We start from the raw sequence: 26,827 nt of genomic DNA on the forward strand, positions 1-26,827 counted from the left end.
TTAGTGGCTAGTGGCTACTGAATTGAACAATTTAGCTCTAGGGCCTTGAGGATAATGGGAGGAGGAATAGGAAAATAATAGCTCCAGTGATCATCAGGCTCTGTGGGGTGGATATCCTCAAACAACCACAAAACACTTCTCTCGCCTCTTTATTCCTGATGCACATTTGTCCCCTCTTTGTTCAAGGTCTTCATCCCGTTCTGATATCCCCACTCTTTGATGGTTTCCCCTGAGTTGCAGGGTGCCTCTTGGCGAAAGCGCCTGGGAGACAGAGCTTCACACTTGTCCCTGCCCACTGCCAACTGTCTCTGGCGGGCATCAAAGACCACATGGCCCCCCCGGGTGCCTGGTCCAGGGTAGTGGTACTTCCCATTGATTTTGGGAGGCATAGATATCTGACGATAGTTCTGGCAGCCTGAAGTAAGTGCATCCACAGGGCGGTATATCCATTCTTGGCTGCCTGTCCGCCGGGAGGATGGCTGCAGCTCTATTAGTACAGGTACTGCTGAGGTTTGCAGATCATTGGATATCACCTGGGCCTTGTACGAGCAAGAGTTCTGATTGTGTGGTGCAGAAGCCTGGGGTATGTGCTGCTTTGTATCCTCTTTCTGAGGAGATGTCTCAGATGCAAACTTTACTTGAGATCGTGTTGATTTTGTTGTTTGAAGCGGGCACAAGACTTGGACAGAGTTAGTAGCTGAAACAAGGTTTGGGCTTTTGGGGAGACCAAATACCTGAGTATGGCCTGAAATCTTGGAGTGGCCAGAGTCTTGGACAACAGCTGGGTCCTTATGAGGGCCAGGGTCTTGATTAACTCCTGGGTATGTATGGAGGTTTGGGTCTTGGCTATATGCTGGACTCCTGTAAACTCCAGCATCTTGCGGAGGGCTAAATCTTCTTTCAACTTCAGTGGCCTGGGTAAGGCCTGAACTCTTGTGGAGTTTGGAATCTTGATTAAGACCTGGGATTCTGTAAACACCACAATTCTGGGCATGGCCTGCATTGTTATAGTCTCCTGAGTCTTGGGTAAGGCCTGAGCACTTTGGAGGGTCAGAGGTTTGAACAAGGCCTGGGCTCTTGTGGAGAGAAGATTCCTGAGTAAGTCCTGAGCTCTTGTTGACTTCAGAGTCTTGGGCAAGGCATGAGCTATTTTGGGGTCCAGAATCTTGGGTAATGCCTAGGATCTTATAGACTCCTGGATCTTGGACATTGCCTATACTCTTACAACCTCCAGAATCTTGATAAGGGCCTGGGTTCTTTTGGTGGTTAGGTGCCTGGAAGAGATTTTGGCTTCTGTAGACTGTAGTCTCTTGTTTTTGTTCAAGATTCTTACAGACTCCAGAGTCTTGCATAAAGCCTGAACTCCTCTGGGAAGTTTGAATAAATGGTATATTCTTGTGGAGGCCAGAGGGTTGGGTGAGACATGGCCTTCTAAAAACACCAGCATCTTGAGTAGGATTTTGGTTCTTTGGGGGGCCAGAATCTTGGGTGATACCTGGATTCTTGTGAAGGCCAGAATCTTGGGAAGGGCTTGTATTCTTGCAGAGATAAGGTTCTTGGGTAAGGTGTGAAAACTTTTGTAGGCCTGGATCTTGAGTAAGACCTGGGTTCTTGTGGAGGTCTGGATCTTGAGTAAGGCCTGTGTTTTTGTGGAGGCCTGGATCTAGAGTAAGGCCTGGGTTCCTGGGAACTCCAGGGTCTTTTGAAGGGCATGGGGTCCTTTGAAGGCCAGGGTCTTGGGTAAGGCCTAGACTCTCATAAATTTTAGAGCACTGGGGTTGGATACATGTTTGGGTAACAGTGGAGAACTGGGGAGAGAGTTGGGAAGGAGGGATAGACTGAGGAGACTTGGAGGTTGGGAGAAAGGTGGGTGTTTGTGGTAAAGTGGAGGGCTTCTGATGGTTGGTGGGTTGAGGAATGTTAAATGATCTAGGGGGAACAAGTGGCAGGGAAAGAGTGCATGGTGGAGGAAGGGTACATAGTGAGTTCCGGGCAATGGTTGGAGAATGAAAACAAGGTTTAGAAGATGCATCATCCTGGGAGTAGACTAGGATCTTGGGGTAGACTGGAGATTGGGAGTTTGTATTCTTCCTCTCAGAACTGCAAGGATGGAAACTGCAGTAAGGGAAGGTCTTGGGCTTGTCTTTGGCGTCATCTGAGAGCTTCCATTCCATATTCCCTAGCTCCAGGTAGCCCAGTATGGATCCTGCAGGAGGCTTGGCACTATCTCCACTGTGTTGCTTTGATGTTTGTTCAGACATACCAGAGCTCACCATGCTCTGACCGTCTTGGAGCCTGGAGAGGACATTCAAGTCCTTTCTGGAATACCCAGAGTTCTGGGTGGTGCACATATTGAATAAGTTCTGCTTTGCCCTGTGGGCATCATAGACCACATGGCCAGTGGTGTGGACATGGCTAAAGGCAGAGGGGGTAGAGGCAATAGGAGTTAGGATAGGGGTAGGGGTTGTGGCAGGGACAGGAGCCTGGGCTTGAGTGGTAGTCACACCCATGACCTGTATTGGGGCAAGATTTGGGGCAGAGGCTGGAGCAGGGGCTGATGTAGGAGTAAGGGCAGGAGTAGCGGCTGGGGCAGAGGTTGGAACAGGAGCTGGGGTATGGGCAGGGGTATGGATTAGATGAGAATGGTCTGGGGCATATGCTGGGGCATGGGCTGCTGTGTTGTCAGGGGCCTGGGCCTGGGCCTGCGAGTGGGTGGAGGCATGTGCAGAGGTGTGGGCTGGAGAAAGGGCTGGGGCAGTGACTGAAGTATAGTCAGGGCTGTGGGCCTGGGAGGGTGTATGCTCAGGGATGTGGGTCTGAGAGTGGATCTGGGCCTGGGTTGGGGCTTGGGCTTGGATGTGGGCTGAGGTATGGGCCAGGGTCTGGGTTGGGGTATTGGCTGAGGAGTGGACTGGGATAGAGGGTGGGGTGTGGGCTGAGTCATGGGCTGAAGCACGCTCAGGGCCCTGCGCCTGGGAGTGGGTGTATTCAGGGATGTGGGCTGGAGAATAGGTCTGGGTCTGGATGGGAGTGTGCTCAGGTATGTGGGCTGGGGAGTGGGTCTGAGCCTGAGCTGGGGCCTGGGCAGGGACCTGGACTGGGACATAGTCTGGGGCCTTAGTCTTGCTCTCTTGGGGCAAGTGGAGTGGAACCATGTCCAACTTGCTCATCTTTGGGAACTGGGAAGATGTCTCTGGCCTGAAGAGCAAGGAAGTTTGGCCTTTTAAGGCTGTGACCTGAGGGACCTCCCCAGCTCCCATCATCCTCTCCTTCCACAGTCCTTGTGGAGCTTCCATGGGAGCCCCAGCATGTCCACATTTAGGTGGCATCCAGCAGCATTTAGAAACCTTCTCATCATTCGTGTCTGGTATCCAGGAGTCAAGGTGGTTAGCATGCCTGAGCAGGAAGCTTGGGCGACGATGGAAGCGAGAAGAGACTCTTGAGCACAGGTTCTTGGGATCCGTGGAGAAGCGCATACACATGGGATGGCTGCCTACACCACTGGGTTGCTTGTCTGCAGAGAAAGTTGGGATGATCAGGGCCTGGGTTCGTTAGGGGCTGAGAACTGGGACAGGGATGGAAGAAAAGGGACAGGCCCACATCCCCAGAAGCCCGTGCTAGAGCCCACTCACCTTTGGGGAAAAAATGATGGAAAAGAATCCGCAAGGAGCTCTTCAGATGCCTCCAGAGCTAAGGGGAAGGGAGAGTCCAGAGGTAGGGTAAGCCCTGAAGTCAAGCCCTGTCTGGCCATATCCCAGAAGCCCTCCCACCTCAGCCTCTTTGAGACCCCAGAGTTCCCCCAACCCTTCTGCCCAGACCCTGCCCTGACCAGAGTCACCACATTGATCCCCACGTTGAGCAAGATGAAGCTGCCCAGAATCAGAAGAATTGAGTCTCCTAAGTCCTGGCACTTCCTGGGGTTGGTGCTGGAGCACACTTGGGCTCCGTAGTGGGCTCGCTCACCCATGGCCTGTGGTCCCAGGACTACCTGGGCCCCCTGACCCCCACATACTCACTAGAAGCCAGACTCCTGTGATTGGGGGAGGGGACAAGGACTGAGTCATAATGAGGCAGGTAGTTGGGTCATAATGAGGGAGGTGGAGGAAAAAGAGCCCTGAGTGGAGTTCCCTGGCAGACAACCTGAGCATGGACAGTTAAGTAGTTCCTAGAAGCCAGCACACTTGCCTTCTCAGTCACTCCCTCACTGCCTGCTAACTGACTGGCTCACTCATTCCATCACTTCTGCAGTTTCCACTGATGATCCTTGAACTCTTACTTCTTTTCCTTTTTTTTTAGACAGAGTCTCAAGCTTTTGTCCTGGGTAGAGTGCTGTGGTGTCACAGCTCACAGTAACCTCCAACTCTTGGGCTTAAGCGATTGTCTTGCCTTAGCCTCCCAAGTAGCTGGGACTACAGGCGCCCGCCACAACACCTGGGTATTTTTCCTTTTTACAGTTGTCATTGTTTGTGGCTGCCAGCCTCAGTGTATGTGGCTGGCGCCCTACCCACTGAGTACGGGTGCCGCCCTTCACTCCTTTTTCTTCAGACGCGAGTCTCTTTATTCCTCTCCCCATGTCCTGGAGTTGAGTGCTGTAGTGCCATCATAGCCCCCAGCAACCTCAAACTCTTGGGCTCAAGTGATCCTTGTGCCTCAGCCCTGAGTAGCTGGGACTATAGGAACCCGCCACAACACCTGGCTAGTTTTTCTATTTTTAGTAGAGATGGGGGTTTTTCACCTTGCTCAGGCTGGTCTTGAACTCCTGAGGTCAAGCAATCCTCCTGTCTTGGCTTCCCAGAGTGTTAGGGTTACAGGCGTGAGCCACCATCCCCAGCCGAAGCCCTTCACTTAGGACCACACTTGAGACTGGGAAGACTTCAGGCTAAGAGCCCTAGGGAAGGTCTGTTTGGAATCCAGGCTTTCTTTCTGCCCTACACTGGGCCACAAGCCTGGATGTACCTAGATGTGGAATCCCTAGGTCTGATTTGACTTGTGTCTTGAGTGGGGCTGAACATCTAAACCCCCTTTGGGAACAGGCAAAGCAGAGAACCAGGGTGGGTAGCTAGAGATTTGGAGCCTGCCAATGCAAGATGTACTTAATGCATGGTACAGGACCAAGAACAGCCAAAGGAAGCCTCACACCAAGAAGAGGACACTGGTTTTTTGTTTCAGGAAGTAAAGGGCAGGGATCCAGGTTGGTGGAAGGAGTGGCGCATCCAAAGCACAGACCACTGCAGTGTTTCCTGGACTCTGTTTCTCTTTATTCCTCTCCCCATGTCCTGCCCCACCGCCCACATTTGCCTGCTAGTCAGCTGAGTGTTGCGGCCCGGGACCTGTGCAGGGAGGGCCTGGATGCTGAAGTGGAAGGTAGTGGCAGTGAGTGGGCCCTTATTCTGCCCTCTTGCACCTGCCTCTTCAGCTCCTGGCTGTCGTACACCTGGTAGTTAACATTGCCCCCTGGATTCCGGCTGAGTGGGATGAAGGTGGTCGGGGGTGAGGCAGCATCAGTAGCTTGGACTTCAGATAGAGGCTGGGAGGAGCGGGGAAGCAATGCTGAGCTAGCAGCTGGCGCCCGTTGATATGAGGTCTCTCCCAGCACTGTGAGAGAGGTGGAGGTGGTCAGGGGATACCGAGTGGGTGGAGCCTCAGCCCAGTCCGGCACATGGCGCCGGATTTCGTGGGAATTCCTGGAGCTGTAGCCCAAGTGTCCCATGGATGGGTGGGGACTGCGGTTGGGCTGGCAGTGACCATGACCAGGCAGGCTCCGCCGGTGGGACTGCAGAGAATAACGCTCCCGGTAGCCCTGGGCCTCCTGCCGGGAGTTCCGGGACAGCAAGAAAGGTGGGGGCTCACAGCTCTCCACACCACGCCGCCGCTGATCCCAAGAATCGTACAGTATTAGGCCCGCTGAAGGGTAAGGGCTGTGCCCCGCAGGGACCCAGGTAGGGTTAGGGGGAAGCCGGCGGGTAGGTGGTGGAGATGAGGCACACTGCTCAGCCTCCATATTGCCCCAAATTCGGGATTGTGAGGGGGGCCCATAGGACTGCAGCCTCAACTCAGACTTTGCTTCCACACGCTTGGGCATGCGGCGCAGCTCAGGTGACAGGTAAAGAGAGGGTGGGGGCAGGCTGGCCAGGATCCCACCCTGGCGGCCCCACAGCCCCACGTTGGAGGGCAGGCCCATTCGTGGATAGAGCCCACCCCAGCCCCCACGTGGGTACTTGGGGTATGGAAAGGCCATGTCATCCTCCTCCTCCTCCAGGTAGCGATCTTGGTCCTCCCCATCAAGGTAGGACATTGGCCTTAGCTGTGACATCTTGTGGCTGTGATGTTGGTTACAGAAGCCTGAGCGGCCATGGGAGAATCGTCTGCGGTTTTGTGGCCTCTGCTGGTGCCTGCAGCGGCCATAGCGGCGACAGCAGAGATGGCGGATGCGACTGCGACTGCGACTGCGGCTTCGATGGCGGCTGCGGCTTCGGCGGCTGTGATGGCGGTTGCAGGGATGATGGCAAGAGGAAGAGGAATATTGTGCGGGTCGGGTCATCTTCACCTGTACAGGGTCCAGGATGCAGTGGATCTGCATGTCCTTGGCCTTGGCTGGGAGGCCTTTGGGGGAGCTTTCACAAGCCTGAATGTCGTCTGGGAGAGGCAAGAGTTCATGAGGTCAGGGCAGTCATCAGGTAAGAGTTGGGAGCACTGGGCTAGGTTTTGGGGTTGTGGGAGTTGGGGTGGGGGGTCCTTTTCCTCTCCAGCTGCCATACTTACTTTTCTGAGTTGTGCAATCGATCATCTTGTCTAAGGCATTCTGCAGCCCATGCCACATCTAGGGGCAGGTGGGGGAGAGAAGGCTTGGCTCTGCACCCTGCAGCACCCCACCCTGGCCCAGTCAAGACTGCTGGTGAAGGAACAGGCTGCAGCTGGCTCCCCCCCACACCCCCAGCCCTCTTCACCCCTAAGGATTGTCCACAACCATCACTGACCACAGTTGCCACGTTGATGCCAATGTTGACAAGAATGATGAGGCCCAGCAGCAGGAATAAGATGTCCTCAGCATCCTGGGGGCTTTCTTGGTATTGACTGCAGCACCCCGCGCTGTTATGCCATAGTTGGTTCTCCATGGTGGGGGGGTCCTAGGGCCACCTGGGCCACGCCCCCCCCCACCTTCCCAGCCCCGACCCACACTGCACTCATGCTGGCACCTGGAGATACCTACTGGCTGGTAAGGGAGCCAGGTCATAATGGGGCAGGTTAGGGAGCATCACAATGCAGTGGTGGAAGCTCTTCTATTTACCCTGCTGGACTTATTACATGGCTATCTGTGCCTTTGGCTCCCACTTGATAAAGCCTAGTCCCTAGGTACCCCAGAGTATAGTCTGTTCCTCTGTCTTCATGAGGCTTGCTTAATCCCACACCTGGTTCCTGATCTGAAAATATGGAAGTCGTGAGTCTTCACAGGGGTTGAATCACACCGTGAAGGATTTCCTCCATTTCATTGTTCTTTAGAGGCATTATGGCAATTTATACAGCCTATTGTCCCATCCCATGCCTACTCTGGGGCCAGCAGGTAGAATGACTGAATGGCTGGGTGATAGCTATAGTCCCCTTGGGGGTTACTTTGCTATAACAATCCCCCTCTATCCTGCCCATTTCCTTGCCATAATTCCTCTAGCATCCATCCCTGCCCAACTAACTTCCTGCCAGGAACTGAAGCCCTAGGTGTTGGTGGTCCCTTAGCCCACTGGCCCCTTCCCTTTGGAGCCAGGCTGACTTCCTTGATGAAGTTTCTGCCCCTCTAGCAACCAAATGCCTAATCACCTGCCCTCCCCTTGAGCTACTACCACTCCATGCTGAGAAAGTGTTAGCTTATGAAAAATTTCAAGAGGGCGGTGCCTGTGGCTCAAGGAGTAGGGCACTGGCCCCACATACCAGAGGTGGTGTGTTCAAACCTGGCCCCAGCCAAAAGCTGGAAAGAAAGAAAGAAAGAAAGAGAGAGATAGAGAAAGAAAGAGAAAAAAAAAAACACCTTAAGAAAACCACAAAAATTATCAAAGCACAAAATAGATCTAATTGTTGATATGACAAAAGGAATCTTCAATTTAAACCAGATTCATCACCTGGGTCTGTGAAAGTGGTGCTCTAGGGACCACAGCCATTTACACAGTGAACTGCTCAGCAGAAATAGAGGTAAGGCTGATGAGCACTTGCCATCAAGCCTCCAAAGGCATAGTAGATACTCATACAGATCCACTGAATGTCATTAGCTTAAAATGATCAATAACATTAGTTGAATGTAAATGGAGAAGTAGGGCAATTTGCAAAGGTCTATCTGCTCACATTCCAGGAATCTGTGTAGTGTGGAAGGTGAGGTCCAGCTCCATCATTTCAGTCTGGACTCACAGGGCAGCTTCTTCTCAAGGTAGGTGTGTGTGTGCTCGTGCACACACACACACACACACACGCACGCACGTGCATGTGATTCCAATGGTCTAGGAATAGGGCAGGGCCTGACTCTCCCTGCTGCCCAGTGGAGGAAGGTAGCAATAAGGAATCTGCAGAAATAGGGAGATGAATATCTGCGGACATGAACTTGACCTTTGGTGTCTGGGTTAACCATGAGCAAATCACTTGGCCTCCCTGAGCCTCTGTCTCTACATTTGTGATATGGTGGACTATTTAGAAGATATCAGACAGGACTGTGCTATCCTGGTGGGGCAGCCCTTGACAGTATCCCCGATATTCCATCTTTTGCTCCAAGCTTGCTCCAGGGTGCAGGAGCTTCAGGTTCTCTGACTGAGAAACTGTGAGGGCCATCCCTCCCCAAAGAAACCAAGGTTTAAGTGGCCACTCCTCAATCGTAGCTACAGCCTAAGCCTGGGCTCCGGCAGTTACCAGGTCTGTGAGAAGCTAGGCCATAGGGATGGGGGGTCTTTCCTCTGTTGCATGACTGCCCAGGGATCTAGGGTAGGATCTAGGAGCTTCTCTGGACACTCAGGAAAACAAGGTAGGGGTAGGTGTGAGCCTTAGAGCCAAGAAGGACCTGAGAACGGGCTGAGGACAGGGCCTGTGGGGGCAAGGGGTTGATGAGGGTCCCGAAGGCTCTCAGGGCCCTATTGTCAAGGAGATCCTTCCCTTTGCAAGCAGAGGCTTCTGGGTGCTGAGTGGGCCTTGGCATCCCCCACTCTACCACAAACGACCTCCTCTCTCCTTTTTATTTTTTCCCGGTCACCTGTTCAGAGAACGGTACACCCAGTCCTTGCCTGTCCCTTCAGCAGTGCTAGATCTGGAGGCCATGGGGTAACAGTGGGACAGGGCCTCCACCTCCCGGGTCAGTTCTCGAAGACGCCGCCTCACGTCCTGGGCATCATACACTATTTGGCCCGAGGAGTGACGCTGAGGGATATCGGGGATGATTGCGGGGCCTAGGGCAGGTGAGTGGGGAGGCTGGCACTGAGCCACCTCCACCTCTGCTCCTGCCCCTGCCCCACTGTTCTTATGGCATAGGGCCTCAGGGCCAGAAGATGGGGGGTTCACAGGGTACACATAGGCCTGTAGACCCAGCTCTGACTGGATCTCTGTTTTGAAGGGCCTTTCTTCTGCCATCTGCTGGAAGCGGATGGTCTGGGGAGATGGTTCTGGAGTGTTCTGAGTCCAGGGAGCCCAGATCTCGTGGGTGGGCTGGAAGTCTGCCCAGCCCTCAGGGCCATCATAGTGGTGGGAGCAGATTGCTGGGTACTGATGCCGGGGATTCTCATCATCAGTGTCAGGGGTCCAAGCTACTGGGCGGTGGGCACGGCGTGTTGAAGAGCCTCGATGGCGATGGCGACGAGTGGAAGGGGGTGTCACAGTCATTTTCATGGGGTCCATGGTGCATCGGAGATAGACTTCAGGGGGGCTTTGCTTCTTTGAGGGTTTCGTCTGCTTCCTAGCTGAGCAGGACTTAGGAACTTCTGTGGATTGGGGAGAAGTGAAAGGCCAGTAGGGAGGCAGGTTCTTACAGGGGTGGAGAGGCAGGGCTCAGGAAAGAGAAGCTGCACAGCTGTGGTGTCTGAGAGAGCAGGGAAGGGCCAACTTAGGGCTGGGGTTGGAATGCCTAGTTGCTACCCCTCCTATGCTCCAATCCCCAGCTCTGTCAGCACCACCACCCCCGCCCCCACCAACCTACCTTTCTCACAAATGATCTGATGGAATACTCTGTGTAAGATGCCACGGAGTCGGCTCCAGAGCTAGGTGGGGGAGGACACAGTGACCCCAGGCCAGCAGGCGTGCCCCCGGCTGACCCACCAGCACCCTCCCACCTGGCCCCACCCTGACCAGGGTCACCATATTGATGCCGATGTTAATGCAGATGATGAGGCCAAGCAGCAACAGGATGGAGTTGCCCAGGTCCTGGCAGCTGTTGGTATTAGGATTGTGATATGAGGCCCATCCAGGCCGAGGCCGCTCAGCCATGGCCATGGGGTCCCTAGGGCCACCAGGGCCCTCAGGCCCCCAGCCCACTGTGCCCACAGTGCCCACCGGCCCACCTGCCTGTCCCAGAGAGTTCAGACGGGTCACAATGGCCCTGGGACTCTCCCTCACAATGTGCCAAGGGGCTACTCTCAGAGTCTGAGCCCATGGTTAACCCTCTAGTCTGAGCCCAGGCCTTGGCGGCGACCAAACCCTTCATCCATATGCTTCTCCTATAGCCAGCCATGTGGACTGGCCCACTGGCCCTCTCGTCTATTTGGCCTCTGCCCCATCAGCCCCTGTCCTTCTTCTAGAACTACAATGGGCTCTGGTCTCTGCATAGACATGAGTTTTTATTTGCTCATTTTTGAGAGTCTCACTCTGTTGGCTAGGCTAAGGCCTATAGCATCAGCCTAGCTCATAGCAACCTCAGATTCCTGGGCACAAGTGATCCTCCTGCCTCAGCCTCCTGTGCAGCTAGTACTATAGGCATTTGCCATGACACCTGGTTAATTTTTTTCTACTTTTTTTTTTTGTAGAGACAGTCTCACTTTATTGCCCTCGGTAGGGTGCCATGGTGTCACACGGCTCACCGCAACCTCCAACTCCTGGGCTTCGGTGATTCTCTTGCCTTAGCCTCCCAAGTAGCTGGGACTACAGGCGCCTGCCACAATGCCTGGCTATTTTTTTGTTGCAGTTTGGCCAGGGCTGGGTTTGAACCCGGCCACCCTTGGTATATGGGGCCAGCACCCTACCCATTGAGCCACAGGCGCCGCCCTCTTCTTTTTTTTTTGAGACAGTCTCACTCTGTTGTTCCGGCTAGTGTGCCATGGTGTCAGCCTAACTCACAGTATCCTCAAACTCCTGGACTCAAATGATTCTCCTGCTTCACCTTCCTGAGTAGCTGGAACTACAGGCACCTGCCAGAATGCACAGCTAATTTTTCTATTTTTAGTAGAGACAGGGTCTTAGTCTTGCTCAGGCTGGTCTTGAACTCCTAAGCTCAGGAGATCCACCTGCCTTGACTTCCCAGAGTGCTTGGATTGCAGGTGTAAGCCACTGCGCCTGGCCTGGCCTGGCCTAGACATGAGTCTTGATCTTAACTCTCCACCTAGCCCCAGCCTTACCCCAGCACCTCCTTGAAAAGACAGCCTCAGACTTCTTGAAAAGAAAGGCTGGGGTCAGGACCCCCCCTTCATGCAATCACTTACCCAAGGCTTGTTTCTTCAGAACCACATGCCCCCAACATAGCAGGCACAACCAACAGTTAAACTTTTATATTTACAATATTCTCTTCATCTTTTGCCAGGTTTAAAAATGTGTACAGAGCCGCAAAGGGTTGGGGGTAAAGACATGGACTGTCAGGATTGTTTAGGGGAGAGGGGCTGGGCATTGGAGTCCGTGGCTGAATCATGGGGTCCCCCAGACCCCCTCCCATGCCCCTATTCTGGGGGCATCTCTCTACAGGGTTCAGGACCCAGGTCTCTAGCATTTGGAGGTCATGGCTGGAGAGGAGCTAGACCAGGCAGGGGAAAGGTTCAGAAAAGAACTAAGTTTCCATGGATGGAGGTAGGAGGAGAAGGGACAATCAGGAGGCAATGTTCTGGGGACTCAAGACCAGGGATATTGGATTTGGGTGCCAGTGGAAGATAGCAGCCCACCTCCTATTTAAGTTTGGCACTAACATCCCACAACATGCCAACAGAGAATCCTCCCTGCCTCTACTGGTGTCCCTTAAAACCCTTTCTGACATCACTCTTTTCCCCAGAGGCTTGCACCCAGGGACCTCTGGGCAGTCACCTCACACATTTCCTTTCAAAATTCCTGTCTCCCCCGCCATCTGTTCCTTGGCACAGTTGACTTCATTTTCTCCAGCCTGTCTGGTGAGACTTTTCTCCTGCTGCCGTCCCTCCACTGCTCCTTCTCTTCCCTTCAGCCAAGGGAGACAGGTCAAAACTGGGGGGGCAGGCAGCTGAGGGGAGAAGGCTGGTCCGACACTGAGATGGAGACAGCTTCAAAGAGGGACAGAGATGGAGGGGAATGGGGAACTGAGGCAGAGAGGGGGCATGACCCAGTTAGGAGAGAAGAGACACAGGTGGGAACCCCCTCGTTGCCATACTCCCTCCCCATTTCCCAGTTTAGGACTGGGGAATCCTTGGCACATTTGGGGGGGGTCTTTCCCCCTCAAACCCACCTACCCAGTTTGGCACGGATGAACAATGATCTCAGGACTTAGGGAAGGGCTGTCCTCAGATCCTGATGAGGGCTTTGGTCAAACATGCATGGCCTCTGTGGGTGGCATGTGCCACACTCCCCCTTCTCCAACTCAGCATCTCTGGGGCAGAGAGGACTGAGCCCTTCCTCAGGGTTTGTACCCATAGCTGTCAATATCCTGTCAATCCAAGGCTGTTCCCACCTGCTGTGTAGGGAGGAATTGAGTGAGGCCTGAGCCCTGGGAGATGCAGGGAGTCCTGGGGAGAGAGGGACCCTCTGCCTGGGAAAACACATATCCACATGCAAGAACATGTTTCTACTTGGAGAAATGTGTCCTGGACTGTGGGAAAATAAGTTTCCAGGCAGCACTGGGATGCACAGATCTCCTTCTTCCACCTCAGCAGGAAATCTGTGTCTATCCCTATGAGGTCCTTCCTGGGAGAAGGTGCTTCATCTGACTTGTGCCATGGGGAAAGACATGCTTGCTAGGGTGGGAAGCAGGGCAGGGGCGAGGGTGGCTATGATTTCCTCGATGATTCCCAGGCACCACCCTGTGTCAACTGGTGGCCAAGGGTTACTGTATGTGAACACACCACTTCCAGGGTCTCCAGGGGGAGGGAGGAAGGAGGAGGAGGAAGAAGGCATGAAGGAACAGGATTCTGGGGTACAAATCCCCACAGAAATTCTTTGAGGGGGCCAACATGTGTCCAGGGCGGCAAAAAAAAACCTCACCCTGCACATGGGAAAACACACCCCCTCATGAGAAAGCACACCTCCACGTGGGAAAATACTTCCACATTTCCACACACTGAAGACTGGTGTCCCAATGGAGGGGAAAAAACACCCCCCATTTGTTCAAAGGCCCAGGTCCAGAGAAGAGAATGAGTGAGCCTCTCTGCATGGGAAAAACATACATCCCAGTAAGAAATCCCATGTCCACCTTAATGCTGCTTGAAGATGTGTGACAACTCCACAGGAGAAAAGCCTGTTGCCAAGTCCTCCTCCCTGCCTTCAGTGTGGCTGGGCGAGGGAGGGCTGGGGAGGAAGACCTCCCCAAGCTGCCCCCTATACCCGAGTAGTGGAGTGGGGGTGGGGTAGCGTGTTGTTGTGGCTGGAAGTAGTTGGGGGAGGAGGGGGGAAGGGCCCAAAGGGATGGAGAGAGGGGGGCGGTGGTGGTGGTGGTGGCCCCAGGCCACTGGGCAGCAGGGTCAGGGCCCCGGGGGCCAAGAGAGGCACATCGTCCGGTGCCCGGCGCAGGGCCAGGGTATAGTCGGGCGGGCAGGCAGGGCGCAGGGCTTCAGCTGGGTCTGCCCCGACACCACCACCCCGCTTCAGCTGCAATGACACCAGCTCCTCCTCTGGTGGCAGCTCTCGGCCAGTGGCAGGGAGCAGGGGGCCCCCACCAGGCACACCAGAGCCTGAGCCACCAGGTGGGCTAAGTCGCCTGCATCGCAGCTCCTGCCGCCGGTCCCGCTTGTAGTAAAGGGCAGCAAAGGCCAGGATGTTGAGGAAGAGGAGGGAGGCCCCCACGGCCACAGTGACGCTAAGCTCCGTGGAGTAGTCCCGTGAGTCCCCAGGAAAACGGTCATAGGCCCTTGGGCCTGGCTCAAGCTCGGGCTCAGGTGGCAGGGTGGCAGGCGGTGGGGGCCGGCGCGTGCCTGGGGCACCAGGGGGTGGGCGAGGTGGCCAGCGAGTGGCATAAGGTGGCAGGCGCGTGGTAGTGGTGAAGAGCTCTGTGTGCAGGTTGTGCAGGTGGGGCACGAGCTCCAGCCAGAAGGCCACCTTGTTGGCGCGGTAGTTGTCACGCACGCGTGGCTTCAAGCCGATGTGTAGGTACTGCTTCTCCTTGCTGTTGAACTTGCTCCACACCACCTCCTCAAAGCGGTTGGGCTTAGTGTGGATGAACTTGGTATCCTGTGGCACCGGCTGGTTAGGGTCGCTGTGGGCACAGGAGCGTAGGAAAAGGAGTGAGGGCAAGGCTCTGAAGGAGGGTGGGTGGCAATGGGGAGGGAGACAAAGATTTGGAGAGACAAGGAGACAACAAGAAAGTCACAGAAAAAGTCATAGAGGTAGAAAGGCAGAGATGGGTACAAAGAGACAGAGAATCTTCCATGGACAGGGACAGAGAGACAAATAGGGATGGAGACAGACTGCCAGAGACAATCAGAAATGGGGACAAAGAGATAGCGAGGGAAAGGCAGAAGCTGAGGCTGAGTGAGACAGAGAGAAAGGAACAGAGAGACAAAGATACATGGAAACCAGAGGTAGCCAGGGTGAAACCAGCCAGCAGTCAGAGGCAATGAAAAATAAACAGATCAGACAGCAGAGGGGAGGGGAGAGATATCAATGGATTTCAAGAGAGACAGAGACAGAAATAAAGAAATAGAAAGACACAAACTCTTAAACATACTCAGACACACTGCCAAGTAATCAGAAAGAGTAGCAGAACACTATGTGGGGGTAGGGGAGTGGGAAGGCAAGGGAGGAAGGAGATACGGACACCAAACCAAAGGTACTACGTAAGCCCACCCCCAAAACGGACAGGGACCCCTCTAACATTGCTAAATCTCTAACACTCAGTTCAGTGCCTGGTACAGAGAAGGTGTTTCGCAGGTGACTCAGCAAGTGTCTTAATGAAGGACTGATGGCCACATGAAGGAGGGAGGGTGCCCCAGCCCCACCCAGCCCCACCCAGCCCCTCTGGCCCTCACCCAGTCTTGGCAAAGTTGGTCCAGTAGGTCATGACTACGGCGCTGAGCATGACATCATTCTTGGAGAAGTTGCAGGGAAAGAGGTCAGTGGCACCCACCATGGGCACCCCAAAAACATAGGGAAGCTCATCCCCATGTGCCGCATCCGCCCACTCCGGCCGGCCCTCAGCCTGGCAGTGGTGGTAGAAGGTGTAAAAGTAGACAGGGGATTGGTAGTCAGCATGCAGCTTGGCAGTGGCCACAGCTGGGGCCACCCACTGGTGGTCAGTAAAGAGAGCCAGTAGGGTTTTACGCCGCATCTCGCCATTGTCCCGGTCAGCCCAGTCCGTGTACATAAACTTGATGGTCTCCCGCAGCACATCCTTGCCTTCAGGGTAGCCATATAGGTTGTCCACAAAGTTGGAGACAGTGAAGTCAAAGGCACTGGCAGACACGCCGTCCTCACTCTCTGCAGAGTCCTCCACAAACTTGAGGCCCTCTCCCTGGTTGACCCCAATGAGCATGTCGTAGTTGAGGAATTCTCCTTGCTGCATGAGGATCTCAGGGTCATCAGGGACTACATCACCGTCCACCACAGGTCCAAAGGCGATATGGTAGCTAGGGAGAAGGGGGCAGGTCTCATCACCTGCTCACCTGCCTCCTCTCAGCCCATGGCCAGCTAAGCTCACATGCAGGTGCTTCCCTCTGCCTGGAAGACCCTTCTCCCCTACTAGAAAGCCTCCCGTGAGGGCACTTGGCCCTTCCATATGTCTTCTTGGAGCACTTGATGGCACCCTGTGCTCATTTGCTCTGTCCAAGATCCTCCAGTGAAGGAAAGCTTCCAAGAGGAGGGCACTAGAGGGGCCTGAAGCCCTCCTATCCCGCCAAGTGGGACACCCAAAGGCACCTTTCACCTCGACCTCCTTAGAAACCAGCAAAGAGAGTAAAGGCCTGGATGTGGGCCCCTCCCACCCCCATACCGGGCGGGCTGCACATCTTGGTCCACCAGCTCCCGGGAAGGCTTCCGGCGCAGACACTCCACAGCTTCAGCACTGTCCTCCCGGTCACAGCCTACCTTGGCTGCCAGCAGCCGCATGTACTTGAGCGGCTGGTAGTTGACAGACCAGCTAGAAATTGCTGTGCCACTCTGGGCAATGGCCTTCTGGAACAGCCCTGGTGGGACAGGCAGATATCAGGCAGGCTGTATTATCCAGAAAGAGAAAGGGGAGCTGGCAGGGTTAGGATTGTAGGAAGAGGGAAGGACAGGGCAGTCAGGGGACACTGCTGGTACCTTCTGAATGGTGAGAAAGGATCAGAAGGTTGACACAGGAGGCTCCTGCCCCAGACCCAAATATGGTGATGCGCTCAGGGTCACCCCCAAAGTGGGCAATGTTTTCACTGAGCCAGCGCAGGGCCTGAATCTGGTCTAGGAGCCCATAGTTGCCTTTTGCAGCCTGGTCTCCGGTGCTGAGAAAACCTGGGGACAGAAGAAGGGGCTCCTTGAAGGTGTCACAGTGTCCTTGTCCCCTTTCTGGGCAGCCCAGTCCAGCCCTGACCCCATTCCACTGGGTTTGGAGGAACCCTGCTCATCAGGCCCACCTCCCAGATTCCACCCTCCAGAGTTGGCTGCCCACCCTCACCAAGCACCCCAAGACGGTAGTTGAGTGTAGCTACGATGACGTTGCCATAAGCGGCCAGGACTGAACCATCAAACATGTTCCCGGTGCCCTCCATGTAGGAGCCGCCGTGTAGAAACAACATCACAGGCTTCTTCCCAGAGTCACGGATATCTGCATGGGGAAGGGATGTGCAGGTGGTCCAGGGGGTCAGGGACAAGGACACAGTCAGACCGGAAGCAGCCCAGCTTCCAGGCCTGCTGAAGATCAGCCTGGAGCTCTGGGGACATGTCACTCCCATCCCTGGGGGGGCAAGACCGGATTCCCCTCCTCCCTCCCCAGCTAGCCCTGGCAGAAGGTCCCTCCAGCATCCCCTGCCAGACTGCCCCACAGCACTTCGCTGAATGCTGGGCAGACCTTCCAAGAAACCAAACAGAGGCTGGGGGTGGAAGGCGGCCTTCCTCAGGGCACCTGCTGGATCCAAAGAAGCCCCTCCCACACACACACACAGCAAATCTTCCTGCTCCTGGGAAGAGCAAGCTCCTGAGGATAGAACTAGAGCTAGAGATGCTGGGATGGTCCTGGCATCTCCTCTTGACTCAGGCCTTTAGGCTTCTGCTCCACATGGTACCCTGGTCTGTGGGTGAGGGGGTGCCAGACCTAGGGTCCCTGGGGGCTTGGTCTCCTCCCCGCCCTAATTCCTTTCTAGGTCACCTCCCTAGTCACCATGGCAACCCCCAGCCTAATTACTGTGGCAGGAGGCAGGGTGGGAAAGAGCCTGCTTAGTGAAGTCAGGATGCTCTCTAGACTTGAACCCCTGAAAACTGGCCCGAACCCTGGGTTCTGCACTGGACCCCTCTCTTGCTATGTCCCAAAAGGATCCCCTAATCACCGCCACATGCAGTTGGCCCTTAAAACACTCCAGATCAGGCTGAGGGGTGACTAATTCCAGAAGAAGGTGGGAATCTGAGAGGGCTTCCAGGGTCCCAAGACTATGTACTCTCCCCAGCAGCTCTCTCATGATCTGACCATAGTGCCAGAGCTGGGGGTCACCCCTGGCCTCCTTTCTTTACACCTGTCATCTCTGACTAGCCTGGACACTCAGCAAAAGTCAGGCCTGGGCCTCCCTACACACCTGGTCCCAACTCTGCTCATCTCCCTCATCCTGGTAGAAACTTTCCTCCTGCCAGAAGGTCAACCTGAAGGTCACTAGACAGCCCCCTTGACCCCCAACCTGTCTCCTGTCTCTTAGACCTCCATAGCTTCCATGCTCCTGGCTGCATCAGCCAGAGCTCCTAGGTGGGCAGCACCCTATGTCCTCCCCAAATCCCATTCTTCTGTTCATTTGTTCTTGAACCTCAAGTGACTTTTCAGCAGTTTTAGGCTGAAATCTCCCTCCCTCCAAGGTCCTATCCTAAATGTCCTCAGTTCTTCCCCACCCTCGCCCCACCCCTCTCCCAGTGTTGGGGTGGGGGGTGGTCAGAAAGGGAAGGAGGCAGGAAGAGGGGCTGGGGCAACAAGAATTCAAAACCAACAACAAAAACAGGATCAAGAAAGAAGAAAGAAAGAAAAAAACAACAACCAAAAAAAGCAAGAAGCTCTCGGGGCAGATTCAACAAGAAAAGAAAAAACAAAAAGATCCATTTTGGAAAAAAAGAAAAAAAGAAAAAAATTCTTTGCATTTTTTTTTCAAAATTTTGTGTGAAACTTCAAGATATTGGGCCCTGTTTTCAAAAATTTCCAAATTCTTTAATTCGTGTCAAATGTTTGCGTTTTCTGCGTCTGACAGGCTTTTGGAAATTGCAGCAGGTTTCTGATGTCTCGATTGTGTCATCAATTTGCCACCTTATAAATTTTTTTCAAATGTCATTTTGCTCCAAATTCAAATTATTTTTTCAAATGTTATATTCCACAAGTTTCAAAACCGTCCAAATTTCTTTCAAACACTAAACATTTTATGCAATTCTTTGGCTTTTTTCTGACATTCCAGTTTTTTCTTTTTTCACCTTATTTTCACCAGATTTAGATTTTTTTCACAGGTTTTCTAATGGGTCCAACATTGTTCAAATTTTGTTTGAAGTTTTCATAATTTTGTTTTCCAATTGTTAAAAATTTTTCTTTTCTTTTCTTTTTCGTTTTTAGTTGGGAGAACAACTAAGGGGCCTTGAGGGCTGTGGGGACATTTAGTTAGGGGCAGGGCCATGAACGTCCTCTTATAAGCAACCACATGCAGCAGCGGGATTTTTAAATCTACCTGTGTCTGGCGGATTGAGCGTCGCCTCGTCACGTTTTTTTGTGAGCGGACCTAAGACCGGGAACACAAAACAGAGAAAAAAGGACAATTTTGTGGGGAAAGATGGGGGTCGGGGGAGGTGGTGGATGGGGAGGGGAGGAGAGAAAGCAGAAAAGGGGAGGGTGGGGAAGGCAGAAAAAATAAGCCAAAAAAAGCAAAATTTGTTTGCAAGAAAAAGAAATCAAGAAAAGAGAAAAACGTTTCTACAACCCAATTTTGTTCCCCACCCCAGAAAAAGTCATGCCCCAAAGAAAAGGCTGGTTTTGGGGGGGTGGGGTGCCTGAGTGGGCTGAGGCCTGTCTTAAGAGATATTGACTTGTCTGGAAAGGATTTGGCTTGTGGGTGTGTTTGCTAATTGCTGGAAATGAAATGGTGTTAGAAGCAGGTGGGAGGGGAGGGGAAGCCTGCCCTGGAGCCCCAGAAGACCAAGGCCAGCTTGCCACCCAGCCAAGCACCTGCCTGTTACCCCACCCGGGACACAGGGAGGACAGGGTGCAGCAGAAAGGACTCTGCTTTCCTCTGGACCACTCCAGAAGGCAGCAGGCATCACGGGTTTGGGGGCCAGCCTGCCCCCATACTTCAGTCCCAGAAACCCTCTACTCCCCACTCGGGAGGCTGTGGGTAGGTCAGCTAAGTCTGCCTGCTCCCTACCCAGTCTCACCCACCAGTACTTCTCTTCTATCCTCACTCACAGGCCTGGCTTCTTCCTCCAGCTCCCCAGTGTAGGCAAAGCAGGGACAGGGGTCATCAGGTCTTGCCCTCCACTCCAATTCATCTCTCCACTCTCCCCCAACCTCACCCCTTACCCAGACTTCCTTTCCTCCCCCCAAAATGGTGAACTTCCCACCAAGGCCACCAGCCACTCCCATCTTCCCGCCCTTGCTCCACTGCCAAAAAGCTTCCCTCCCCCCCGGGGGTTCAGTCCATAAATAGGAAACAGAAAACACAGTGCCCTGAGCCAGCCTGACACATAAGGTGCCAGGAGGCACTGGGTGGCACAAAGAGTGCCCAGCTTCAGGGACAGGAAGAGGCCCTAGATTAGGGCCAGAGACTAGCTCCAGGGTCATTTCAGATTGGGAGATTGGTCAGGGCAGAGCAGAAACCCAGAGGTCTTGGAGGCCCCCCAGGCTGGCGGGATTTTCCTCAATGGTATGGGACCAGTACTGGGAAGGATGGGTCCATAAGGTCCAGGCCAGCTCTGGAAGGGTTTTCCTAACTGGCTACCCACTGGGAACAGGACTGCCTTGTGAGAAGATGGGGATGGGGATGAAGTCATCAGGGCATGTGTACCCATAAGAATATGAAGAGTGTGTGTGTGTGTGTGTTTGTGGCATGCGCGTGAGTCAACCTTTTCCTCCCAGAGCTGGTGTGAAGATTCAGTGAGATCACCTGGATGTGTCAGGCCCCAAGTAGGTCTACAAGAAGTGATGGTTAAAAATACAGAAGGTGTGGGCCTGGGTGGTGTGGGGGCAGGGGACAGTCCTTTGGTGGGAAGTATTGGAGGATGTTTCATACCAGGGGTGTGGGGTGGTAAGATAAGTGGACAGCCTATGTGTAAGTGTGGAAATGGGGAACATTGAAATGGACAGTGTGTGTGGAGGTACTGGGGTGAATAACTCGTGGGTAGGACACCAGGGCAGGTGACCCAAGAGAGGGCAGAGGAATGTGGAGTGGGTGGTCCTTATGTGGAGGGCGTTGGGCTTTGGGGAAGAATGGGTAGAGTGTGTTGGGGTAGGGAACATGGTTCTGGGGGATTACAGTCTCTGCAGGGATGGGATGTATTATCACGCTGCAGTATGTTGCAAATGATCTCCAGGTAGGAGTTGGGGCAAAAATGTTTGAGAAGCATTGAGGGTGTGGGGGACCATGATGTGAGTGGCCTCTTGGATCACAAGGTCCAGGTGCAGTGTTATTGGGGTATAAGGTGTTTGTGTGGGTGTTTCTAGGGCACATGATCTATATCCAAGGACACCAGAGAGAGTCGGTCTGTGTGGATGACAGGGTACACTATTTCAGAGAAGTGCTAGGGGCAAGGGCCATGTGAGGGTGTTAGTACACATGGTCAGTGTGTAGGCTGGCTAGGTATCTGATCTGAGTTGAGTAGTTGGGGTTCACAGTCTATTGTGGGACCTGAGTACATGATGTGGCGGCGTTGAGTGTGTAAGGGGTACATTAAGGGGTCCTGAGTACCAGGCCTATGTGTAAGGTTGCTGGAAGGGGGGATGTTATAGCAGCAGTCTCTCTGGAGGTGCTGGCTTGTTTTGGAGTGGTGAGATGGGTGTCAGAGGGGTAATGTGGGGCTGTTTGTGAGGCTGGTCTCTGGGACAGCTGGAACCCATCTTAATCCTCTGTGGTGCATGCTAGAAAGTATTCTGATCAATCTTGGTGTACTGAGGTTGGCTGTGGAGAATTATCCAGTGGGACCATGCTGGGGGGTATGAGCAGATTGTAGTGAACAGAGGATCATTAACAAGAACAGCAGAGCACAAGGGAAGATGGGGATGGGTGGGCTGTGCTGTGAATGGAGGGCCCCTTAGTTAGGAGTTTTCCTGAATCTTCATGGGTATACAGGGGTCAAAAGACATAATATCATGGAGGAGGGTGTGACAATCTCTGCCAAGGGCGCCCAGCTCAGTGTGGGGCTCTAGATGTGATGTGATGGATGGATGCTGTCCTGGGAGAGAGGAAGAACCTACACTAAAGTGAGCATTCTGGCAGAGACAAGCCCAGGCCTGGAGGCGGAAGTGGGGTCCGAGTGGGTGTCTGGGCAGTGTAGCCACGATGAGATTCTCTGGCTGACTCTGTGTGTGCCTCTTTGAGGACAATGTGGATAAACCTAGTCCTGTGCTTATACCCTTACAATGGCTCTCTGTGGGTACAAAGAATTTCTGGAGTGTCTGTCTGTGGGATGTGAGCCTGGGACTGCCTGGCAGGCACCTTTTGTGATCCTTAGAAGGCAGGAGAGGCTGCCCGCAAACACTGCCTCCCACAAAGGTCCAGCCCTGAGCCATGCCAGTGCCTGAGGGTCTGTGTGTGCATCTGTGGGCTGTGTCCACGGAGTGCCCGACTATGTGCCTGTGCCCTTACCGTCCTCGGTGGGCACGTAGAGATTGAGGTACAGGCAGTCCTCGCTCTGGTTCTGCACATAGGTGGCGGCCGCCTCCAAGTTGTCGGTGAACCACACAGGCAGCATGATGGCGGGCAGCGCCCCGTGCAGGTTCTGCGGGCAGGCGGGCGGCAGGGTGGTGGCGTTGCGCACGCCGGGCCAAGAGGCTGGTGCCTCAGGCGGCTGGAAGCGGCGGGCGCCCAGGGGCGGCGTGGCGTAGGGCACGCCCAAGAACTGCACAACCGGGCCCAGGATCTCGTTGTTGAGCTCGCGCCGCACACCGCGCACTCGCCCGTAGGCCGTGTTCACCACTGGGAAGCGCTCCTCCCCGAGGCTGCTGAGGCCCAGGCCAGGGCTGCCCGGGGCGCCGCCGCCTGGACCCCCTCCCCCCCGTTGAGCCCCCGCCAGCCCCACCAGACACAGCGCCAGGAGCCACATGCTGATCGGGGACCCCCCCTCCCTCCCCGGGACCCCCCCCTCGGAGAGAGAGAGAAGGGGGGGAGAGGGGGGGAGGCCCCCCTCGCCCCAGGAGGGAGGAGGGGAGGAGGGGGGTGGGGAGGGTCCTAGGTTAGACTGGACAGAGAAAGGGTCTGTTCCTCTCCATGGAGGTGGCAAGGGGTGGGGAAGGGGAAAGAGGTGGGAGCAGGTGAAGGCAGGCCCGACCTGCAGGAGACAGAGCGGGACAGGGAGGCAAGATACAGACAGACAGAAAAATACAGAGGAGAGGTGGAAGAAGGGAAGGGAAATTGGATGGGGCAGACAGAAAGGAATGGGGAAACAAGAGACAAGTGGTTAGTGACTTGGAATTCAAACCAAGTGGCCCCTTCTTCCACCCACAGGCCCCCTGGCACTTCCCCCCTCTGAGTCCAGCACCCCTCCTCCCCTCAGCAGGGACCCAGGCTGGGGGTGGGGGTCAAGATGTGGCAAATGTCCTGGACAGTCAGAGGAGAGGGAGGAAGACCCAGTATGCCCCTTCCAGCTGCTCTGTGCCTCCCAACAGGTTCTCCTCAGGGACTCAGGAGTCCCAGTTTCCCCCTCCCTGGGAGGGAATAAGATAGACAAGGAAGATAAAATAAAAATAACCAAGTATTGGTAATTAGCAGGAAATGGATATGTGTTAATTATTCCTGAGCTGTAATTTCATGGCACTGAACTCCTACCCCAGGCCAGATTCAGGCCTTCTTTGGGACTATACAAGCCCAAAACCTCCCCTCTTAAACACACAATTCTCTAAGGATTCATGCAGCTGGGACCCCCTCTCTTCCTAGGTCCTCTCTATTTCTTTCCTCAGAAGTTGAGGTGCCTTGAGGCCAGTGTTAGAGTAGGGAGGGGATGCTGGAGGGGCAAATCCCGGGACAGATGTGTGATCCTGCAGCCGGTTGCCAGGAGACGGGATGCTGCCCCACAATGTTACCTCGGCAACGGGCTGCAGCTTTAACCCTGGAGGGGGGGTCTGGAGGAAGAGGGGAAGGGGCTGACTTGGTTGTGGGGTCCATTCAAGGAATGAGGGGGAGGGGAGAGGCATGAATCAGAGTGCTAGAGTTTTCCCCAAGCTTAGCCTAGAGGAAGAAGTATATATCTTGAGGGAAGGGGAAGATGGGGTGCATCAAGGACCTAAAAGACCTGCCTTTTTCCCTCTAGTTGGCCAATCAGAGCCTAGCCCTAGAGACAAGGCCTCTGGCTAGGGAGAACAGGAGCTAAGGCGGGCTTGGGGAGGCACCACATGAGCCCACTGACTGCCTCCTCCCACAATCTTAGACAGCCTTAGACCTCAGACACCTCTTCTTTCCATAGCACTTTGACCCATGTCCTGGGGACAACTCTCAGCTTTCTTCTCATCCTGTTCCATCCCATCCCATCCATTCACCTCCCCTTCCCCTTGCCAGCCCCCACAATTGTTGCTGTGATGCCTGGATGCTCAGGACAGCAGGAGCAGTAAAAGGGAAGAGATCAGACTGAAGGGGGCAGGTACCCAGGTCATTTCAGCAAGCCCCCCCCAACCCCCACCAGCCGCCAGAGCTGTTTGCTGACGCGGGATTTTCAGAGCCAGGCGCCAGCCCGCGGGTGGCTCTCTGCAGGTGTCAATTTATTCCAGAGATGAGGACACAGGGATCCTTACCACACACACCCAGCCATGCCCTCCCCCTCTTCAGGTTGCTCCAAGCTCTTGTTCCCCTATCACCTGAAAGGGGCTTGGAGCTAGCTCCCCCAGGGTCTCCTCTTCCTAACATAGGCTGGCCTCAGCTACCACAGCCTTGCTGCCCTTCTCTCCCCATCATGGCCTGCCCCTGTCACCCACTGTCCCTTAGGGGACTGTGGGCCCCTGGCCTCCTCTCCATCCACCAGCTTCTCTCCCTCCTTTCTTATTACTGGAGGCCCCCCATCTCTCTCCTATCTGTAGCTCTCCCTCAGAACATCTTTCCTGGGTCTTTTCCAGCTTGCTCCAGCTCTTGCCTTCAGTCTCTCGTCCCTTGGTCCTTTTACATCTCTGTCTTCATCTCTCTCCTTGGTTTTCTCATCTCTTGCTACTGTCCTCCAAATACCTTCCCCAAATTTCTCCTGCAAGCTTGCTCATGCTCTCTCTTTCTCCCCTGGTCTTTTCCCTGTCTCTGTTTCCCCCATTTTCTCTCCTCATTTCTGTCTGCCACATCTTGCTCCCTCCTCCTCCCCATCCCTCTGCCTTGCTCTCTCCATTCTAGCCCAGGCCTGACTCCCCCAGCCGAGGAGAGTTGAGGGACGGGGGCTCAGGCCGCAGCCCCCCCCCCCTTCCTGCAGTGGTGAAAATGGCTTGGCCGGGAAGGGGAAAAGGAGGGGGAGGGGAGATGGGAACACACGGGGTCTGTGGGCCCATTCAAAGGATCATTCATGGACTGGAGAGAGGCAGAGACAAAGAGACCAAGACGCAGAGACACGGCGAGAGCATCCCTAGGCGGAGACACGCAGACAGAGCAGGCTGGGGGAAACCAGGCGCAGGGAGGGAGATAAGGAGAGGGAGACCCCAGTGGACCGCCCTCAGCCCCCTCCACCCTGCCCGGCTTAGCTCCTACCTGGCTCAGCCCTGGGGCCGTGGTGCCTCCATCCAGGGCTCCGAGGAGGGGGCGGACAGCCTTCGGGAGGGGGGCGGTGGCCTTTGAGCCCCCGCGGCCCCACAGGCCCAGCCCCGGCCCGCAGCGCCTCACCCGGCGGGGGAGGGGGATCGCCCCAGCCCCGGGGGGGCGGGGCCGGGATCCAGTCGATCCCTGGGAGAAGGAGAGCTAGGGAATGGGGTTGGGTGAGCCCGAGAACAGGGAACCCCGCAGTGGGGATAGTAGAGCAAAGAGGGTGCAACAAGACAGGACTGGATTGGGGATCCACTGGCTCTGTGGGCTGGTTTCGAGGGACCAGGGGCGGTCCAGGCGGAGGATCCTAAAGGATCAGGTGCTGGAGAAGGAGTCCACGGCAATCCCCAGGGGCCCGGGAGCGCAGGATCCGCGGTGCAGGGGCAGGGATCCAGCCGGATTCCTCGGGGAGGGGGAGGGAATCTAGTCGATCCCGAGGGCGGGAGGGAGGGGGAGGTCCGGGGACTCTGAGAAGGGCGGGAGCCGTGTCCAGAGCCCCGGGGCTGGGGTCGGTGCGGTTCTTAGGAGGGAAGGCGGGGGTTGGGTAGGCTTCGAGGGATGCTCAGAAGCCGGGAGGCCCGGACTCCTGGCTCCGCGCGCCAGGGCCCGCCCGCCCCGCGTCCATCCCAGCCCGAGAGTGATGATCCGCCGGCGGAGCAGCCGCAGCAGCCCCGCGCGTCACCGCGCGGCCGCCTCCCCCGCCCCCTGTCGAGAGAGCGGCGCACACCCCCCGCTCGCACCCGCCTGCCCGCCCGCCCTCCAGAGTGTGGGGGAATTGAAGACATTGGAAGAGGGTGGGAGTGGACAGATGGACCGAAGGACATAGCAGGCCAGGGCAGGGTGTAGATATCCACCTCCATCTCTCGACCTCGGGGCTCAAGTGATTTGAGGGGGTAAGGGTCGAACGATAAGGGGTGGGGCATTATACAGAGAAGGAGGAACCTTTTGGCATGGAGGAGGAACCATCTTCTAGTGGGCGGGGTTTGATGTAGGTGGGTGGGGCTTGGGTATCCAAAGGGGGCCTCCTCTTTGGGGGTGTAGGTCTGGTTTGAAACAGAACGGGAGGAGCTTGTGGGGTAAAGAGGCGGAACTTGGTGTGGGGACCACGATCTCTGGAAATTGGCCGGAGATGAGGGGGAGGGTTCGAAGGGGCGATCAACTTGGAAAGTGGGCCAATCCGTGACGCAAATCCTCTAGTCCCGCCTTCAAACCCGCCCCCTACTCCTTCGCTCCTTTGCTTCTAATTGGTTCTGGTTTCTCCGCCCGCCAGATGTCTTCACCACTCCGTAGCGGTTTTACAAAGACGCCAGTACGCGGGTGGAGACCTGAACGCTGAAATGAAAACGGTCTGGATTGGGCACCTGTGA

General features: G+C 55.1%; 4 protein-coding genes across 4 annotated transcripts; all 4 read right to left on the reverse strand.

Annotated features, from left to right (window-relative positions):
- Positions 1-190: 190 nt before the first annotated feature.
- Positions 191-3,967, reverse strand: SPEM3 (SPEM family member 3). The gene is given in 4 exon segments (XM_053570714.1): positions 191-229; positions 231-3,514; positions 3,633-3,690; positions 3,830-3,967. Coding segments are annotated over 4 exon segments (3,519 nt in total).
- A 1,246-nt stretch (positions 3,968-5,213) lies between these two features.
- On the reverse strand, positions 5,214-7,210 carry SPEM2 (SPEM family member 2). The gene is made up of 3 exons (XM_053567955.1): positions 6,978-7,210; positions 6,763-6,820; positions 5,214-6,636 (listed from the first exon to the last, which is right to left on the reverse strand). The coding sequence occupies exons 1-3, from the start codon at positions 7,113-7,115 to the stop codon at positions 5,306-5,308; spliced, it is 1,527 nt and encodes a 508-aa protein (XP_053423930.1). The 5' UTR covers positions 7,116-7,210; the 3' UTR covers positions 5,214-5,305.
- Positions 7,211-8,965: 1,755 nt separating this feature from the next.
- SPEM1 (spermatid maturation 1) lies at positions 8,966-10,452 on the reverse strand. Its single transcript, XM_053570715.1, has 4 exons — positions 10,309-10,452; positions 10,160-10,220; positions 9,224-9,944; positions 8,966-9,104 (listed from the first exon to the last, which is right to left on the reverse strand). Exons 1-4 carry the CDS (start codon positions 10,450-10,452, stop codon positions 8,966-8,968), a joined length of 1,065 nt encoding a protein of 354 aa, XP_053426690.1.
- A 1,253-nt stretch (positions 10,453-11,705) lies between these two features.
- Positions 11,706-26,807, reverse strand: NLGN2 (neuroligin 2). The gene is made up of 8 exons (XM_053569808.1): positions 25,410-26,807; positions 22,344-23,025; positions 19,218-19,268; positions 16,988-17,137; positions 16,639-16,824; positions 16,328-16,520; positions 15,369-15,965; positions 11,706-14,596 (listed from the first exon to the last, which is right to left on the reverse strand). Exons 2-8 carry the CDS (start codon positions 22,798-22,800, stop codon positions 13,723-13,725), a joined length of 2,508 nt encoding a protein of 835 aa, XP_053425783.1. The 5' UTR covers positions 22,801-23,025; positions 25,410-26,807; the 3' UTR covers positions 11,706-13,722.
- Between the last annotated feature and the right edge of the window lie 20 nt (positions 26,808-26,827).

This window comes from Nycticebus coucang, chromosome 18, assembly GCF_027406575.1.
Source record: "Nycticebus coucang isolate mNycCou1 chromosome 18, mNycCou1.pri, whole genome shotgun sequence".
Lineage (NCBI taxonomy): Eukaryota > Metazoa > Chordata > Mammalia > Primates > Lorisidae > Nycticebus > Nycticebus coucang.

Bases quoted from the DNA above. Each gene is read 5' to 3' on its own strand.
- SPEM1 (XM_053570715.1), bottom strand. From the start codon at position 10,452: ATGGCCATGGCTGAGCGGCCTCGGCCTGGATGGGCCTCATATCACAAT. The intron at 10,221-10,308 runs GTCAGGGTGGGG...TCCCCCACCTAG, and splicing joins GCATCAATATGGTGACCCTG to CTCTGGAGCCGACTCCGTGG. The intron at 9,945-10,159 runs GTAGGTTGGTGG...CCCAATCCACAG, and splicing joins TCAGATCATTTGTGAGAAAG to AAGTTCCTAAGTCCTGCTCA.
- NLGN2 (XM_053569808.1), bottom strand. From the start codon at position 22,800: ATGTGGCTCCTGGCGCTGTGTCTGGTGGGGCTGGCGGGGGCTCAACGG. The intron at 16,521-16,638 runs GTACCAGCAGTG...CTGTCCCACCAG, and splicing joins CCTTTCTCACCATTCAGAAG to GGCTGTTCCAGAAGGCCATT. The intron at 14,597-15,368 runs GTGAGGGCCAGA...CTGTGCCCACAG, and splicing joins ACCAACTTTGCCAAGACTGG to CGACCCTAACCAGCCGGTGC.
- SPEM2 (XM_053567955.1), bottom strand. From the start codon at position 7,115: ATGGAGAACCAACTATGGCATAACAGCGCGGGGTGCTGCAGTCAATAC. The intron at 6,821-6,977 runs GTCAGTGATGGT...ACCTGCCCCTAG, and splicing joins GCATCAACGTGGCAACTGTG to ATGTGGCATGGGCTGCAGAA. The intron at 6,637-6,762 runs GTAAGTATGGCA...TGCCTCTCCCAG, and splicing joins CGATTGCACAACTCAGAAAA to ACGACATTCAGGCTTGTGAA.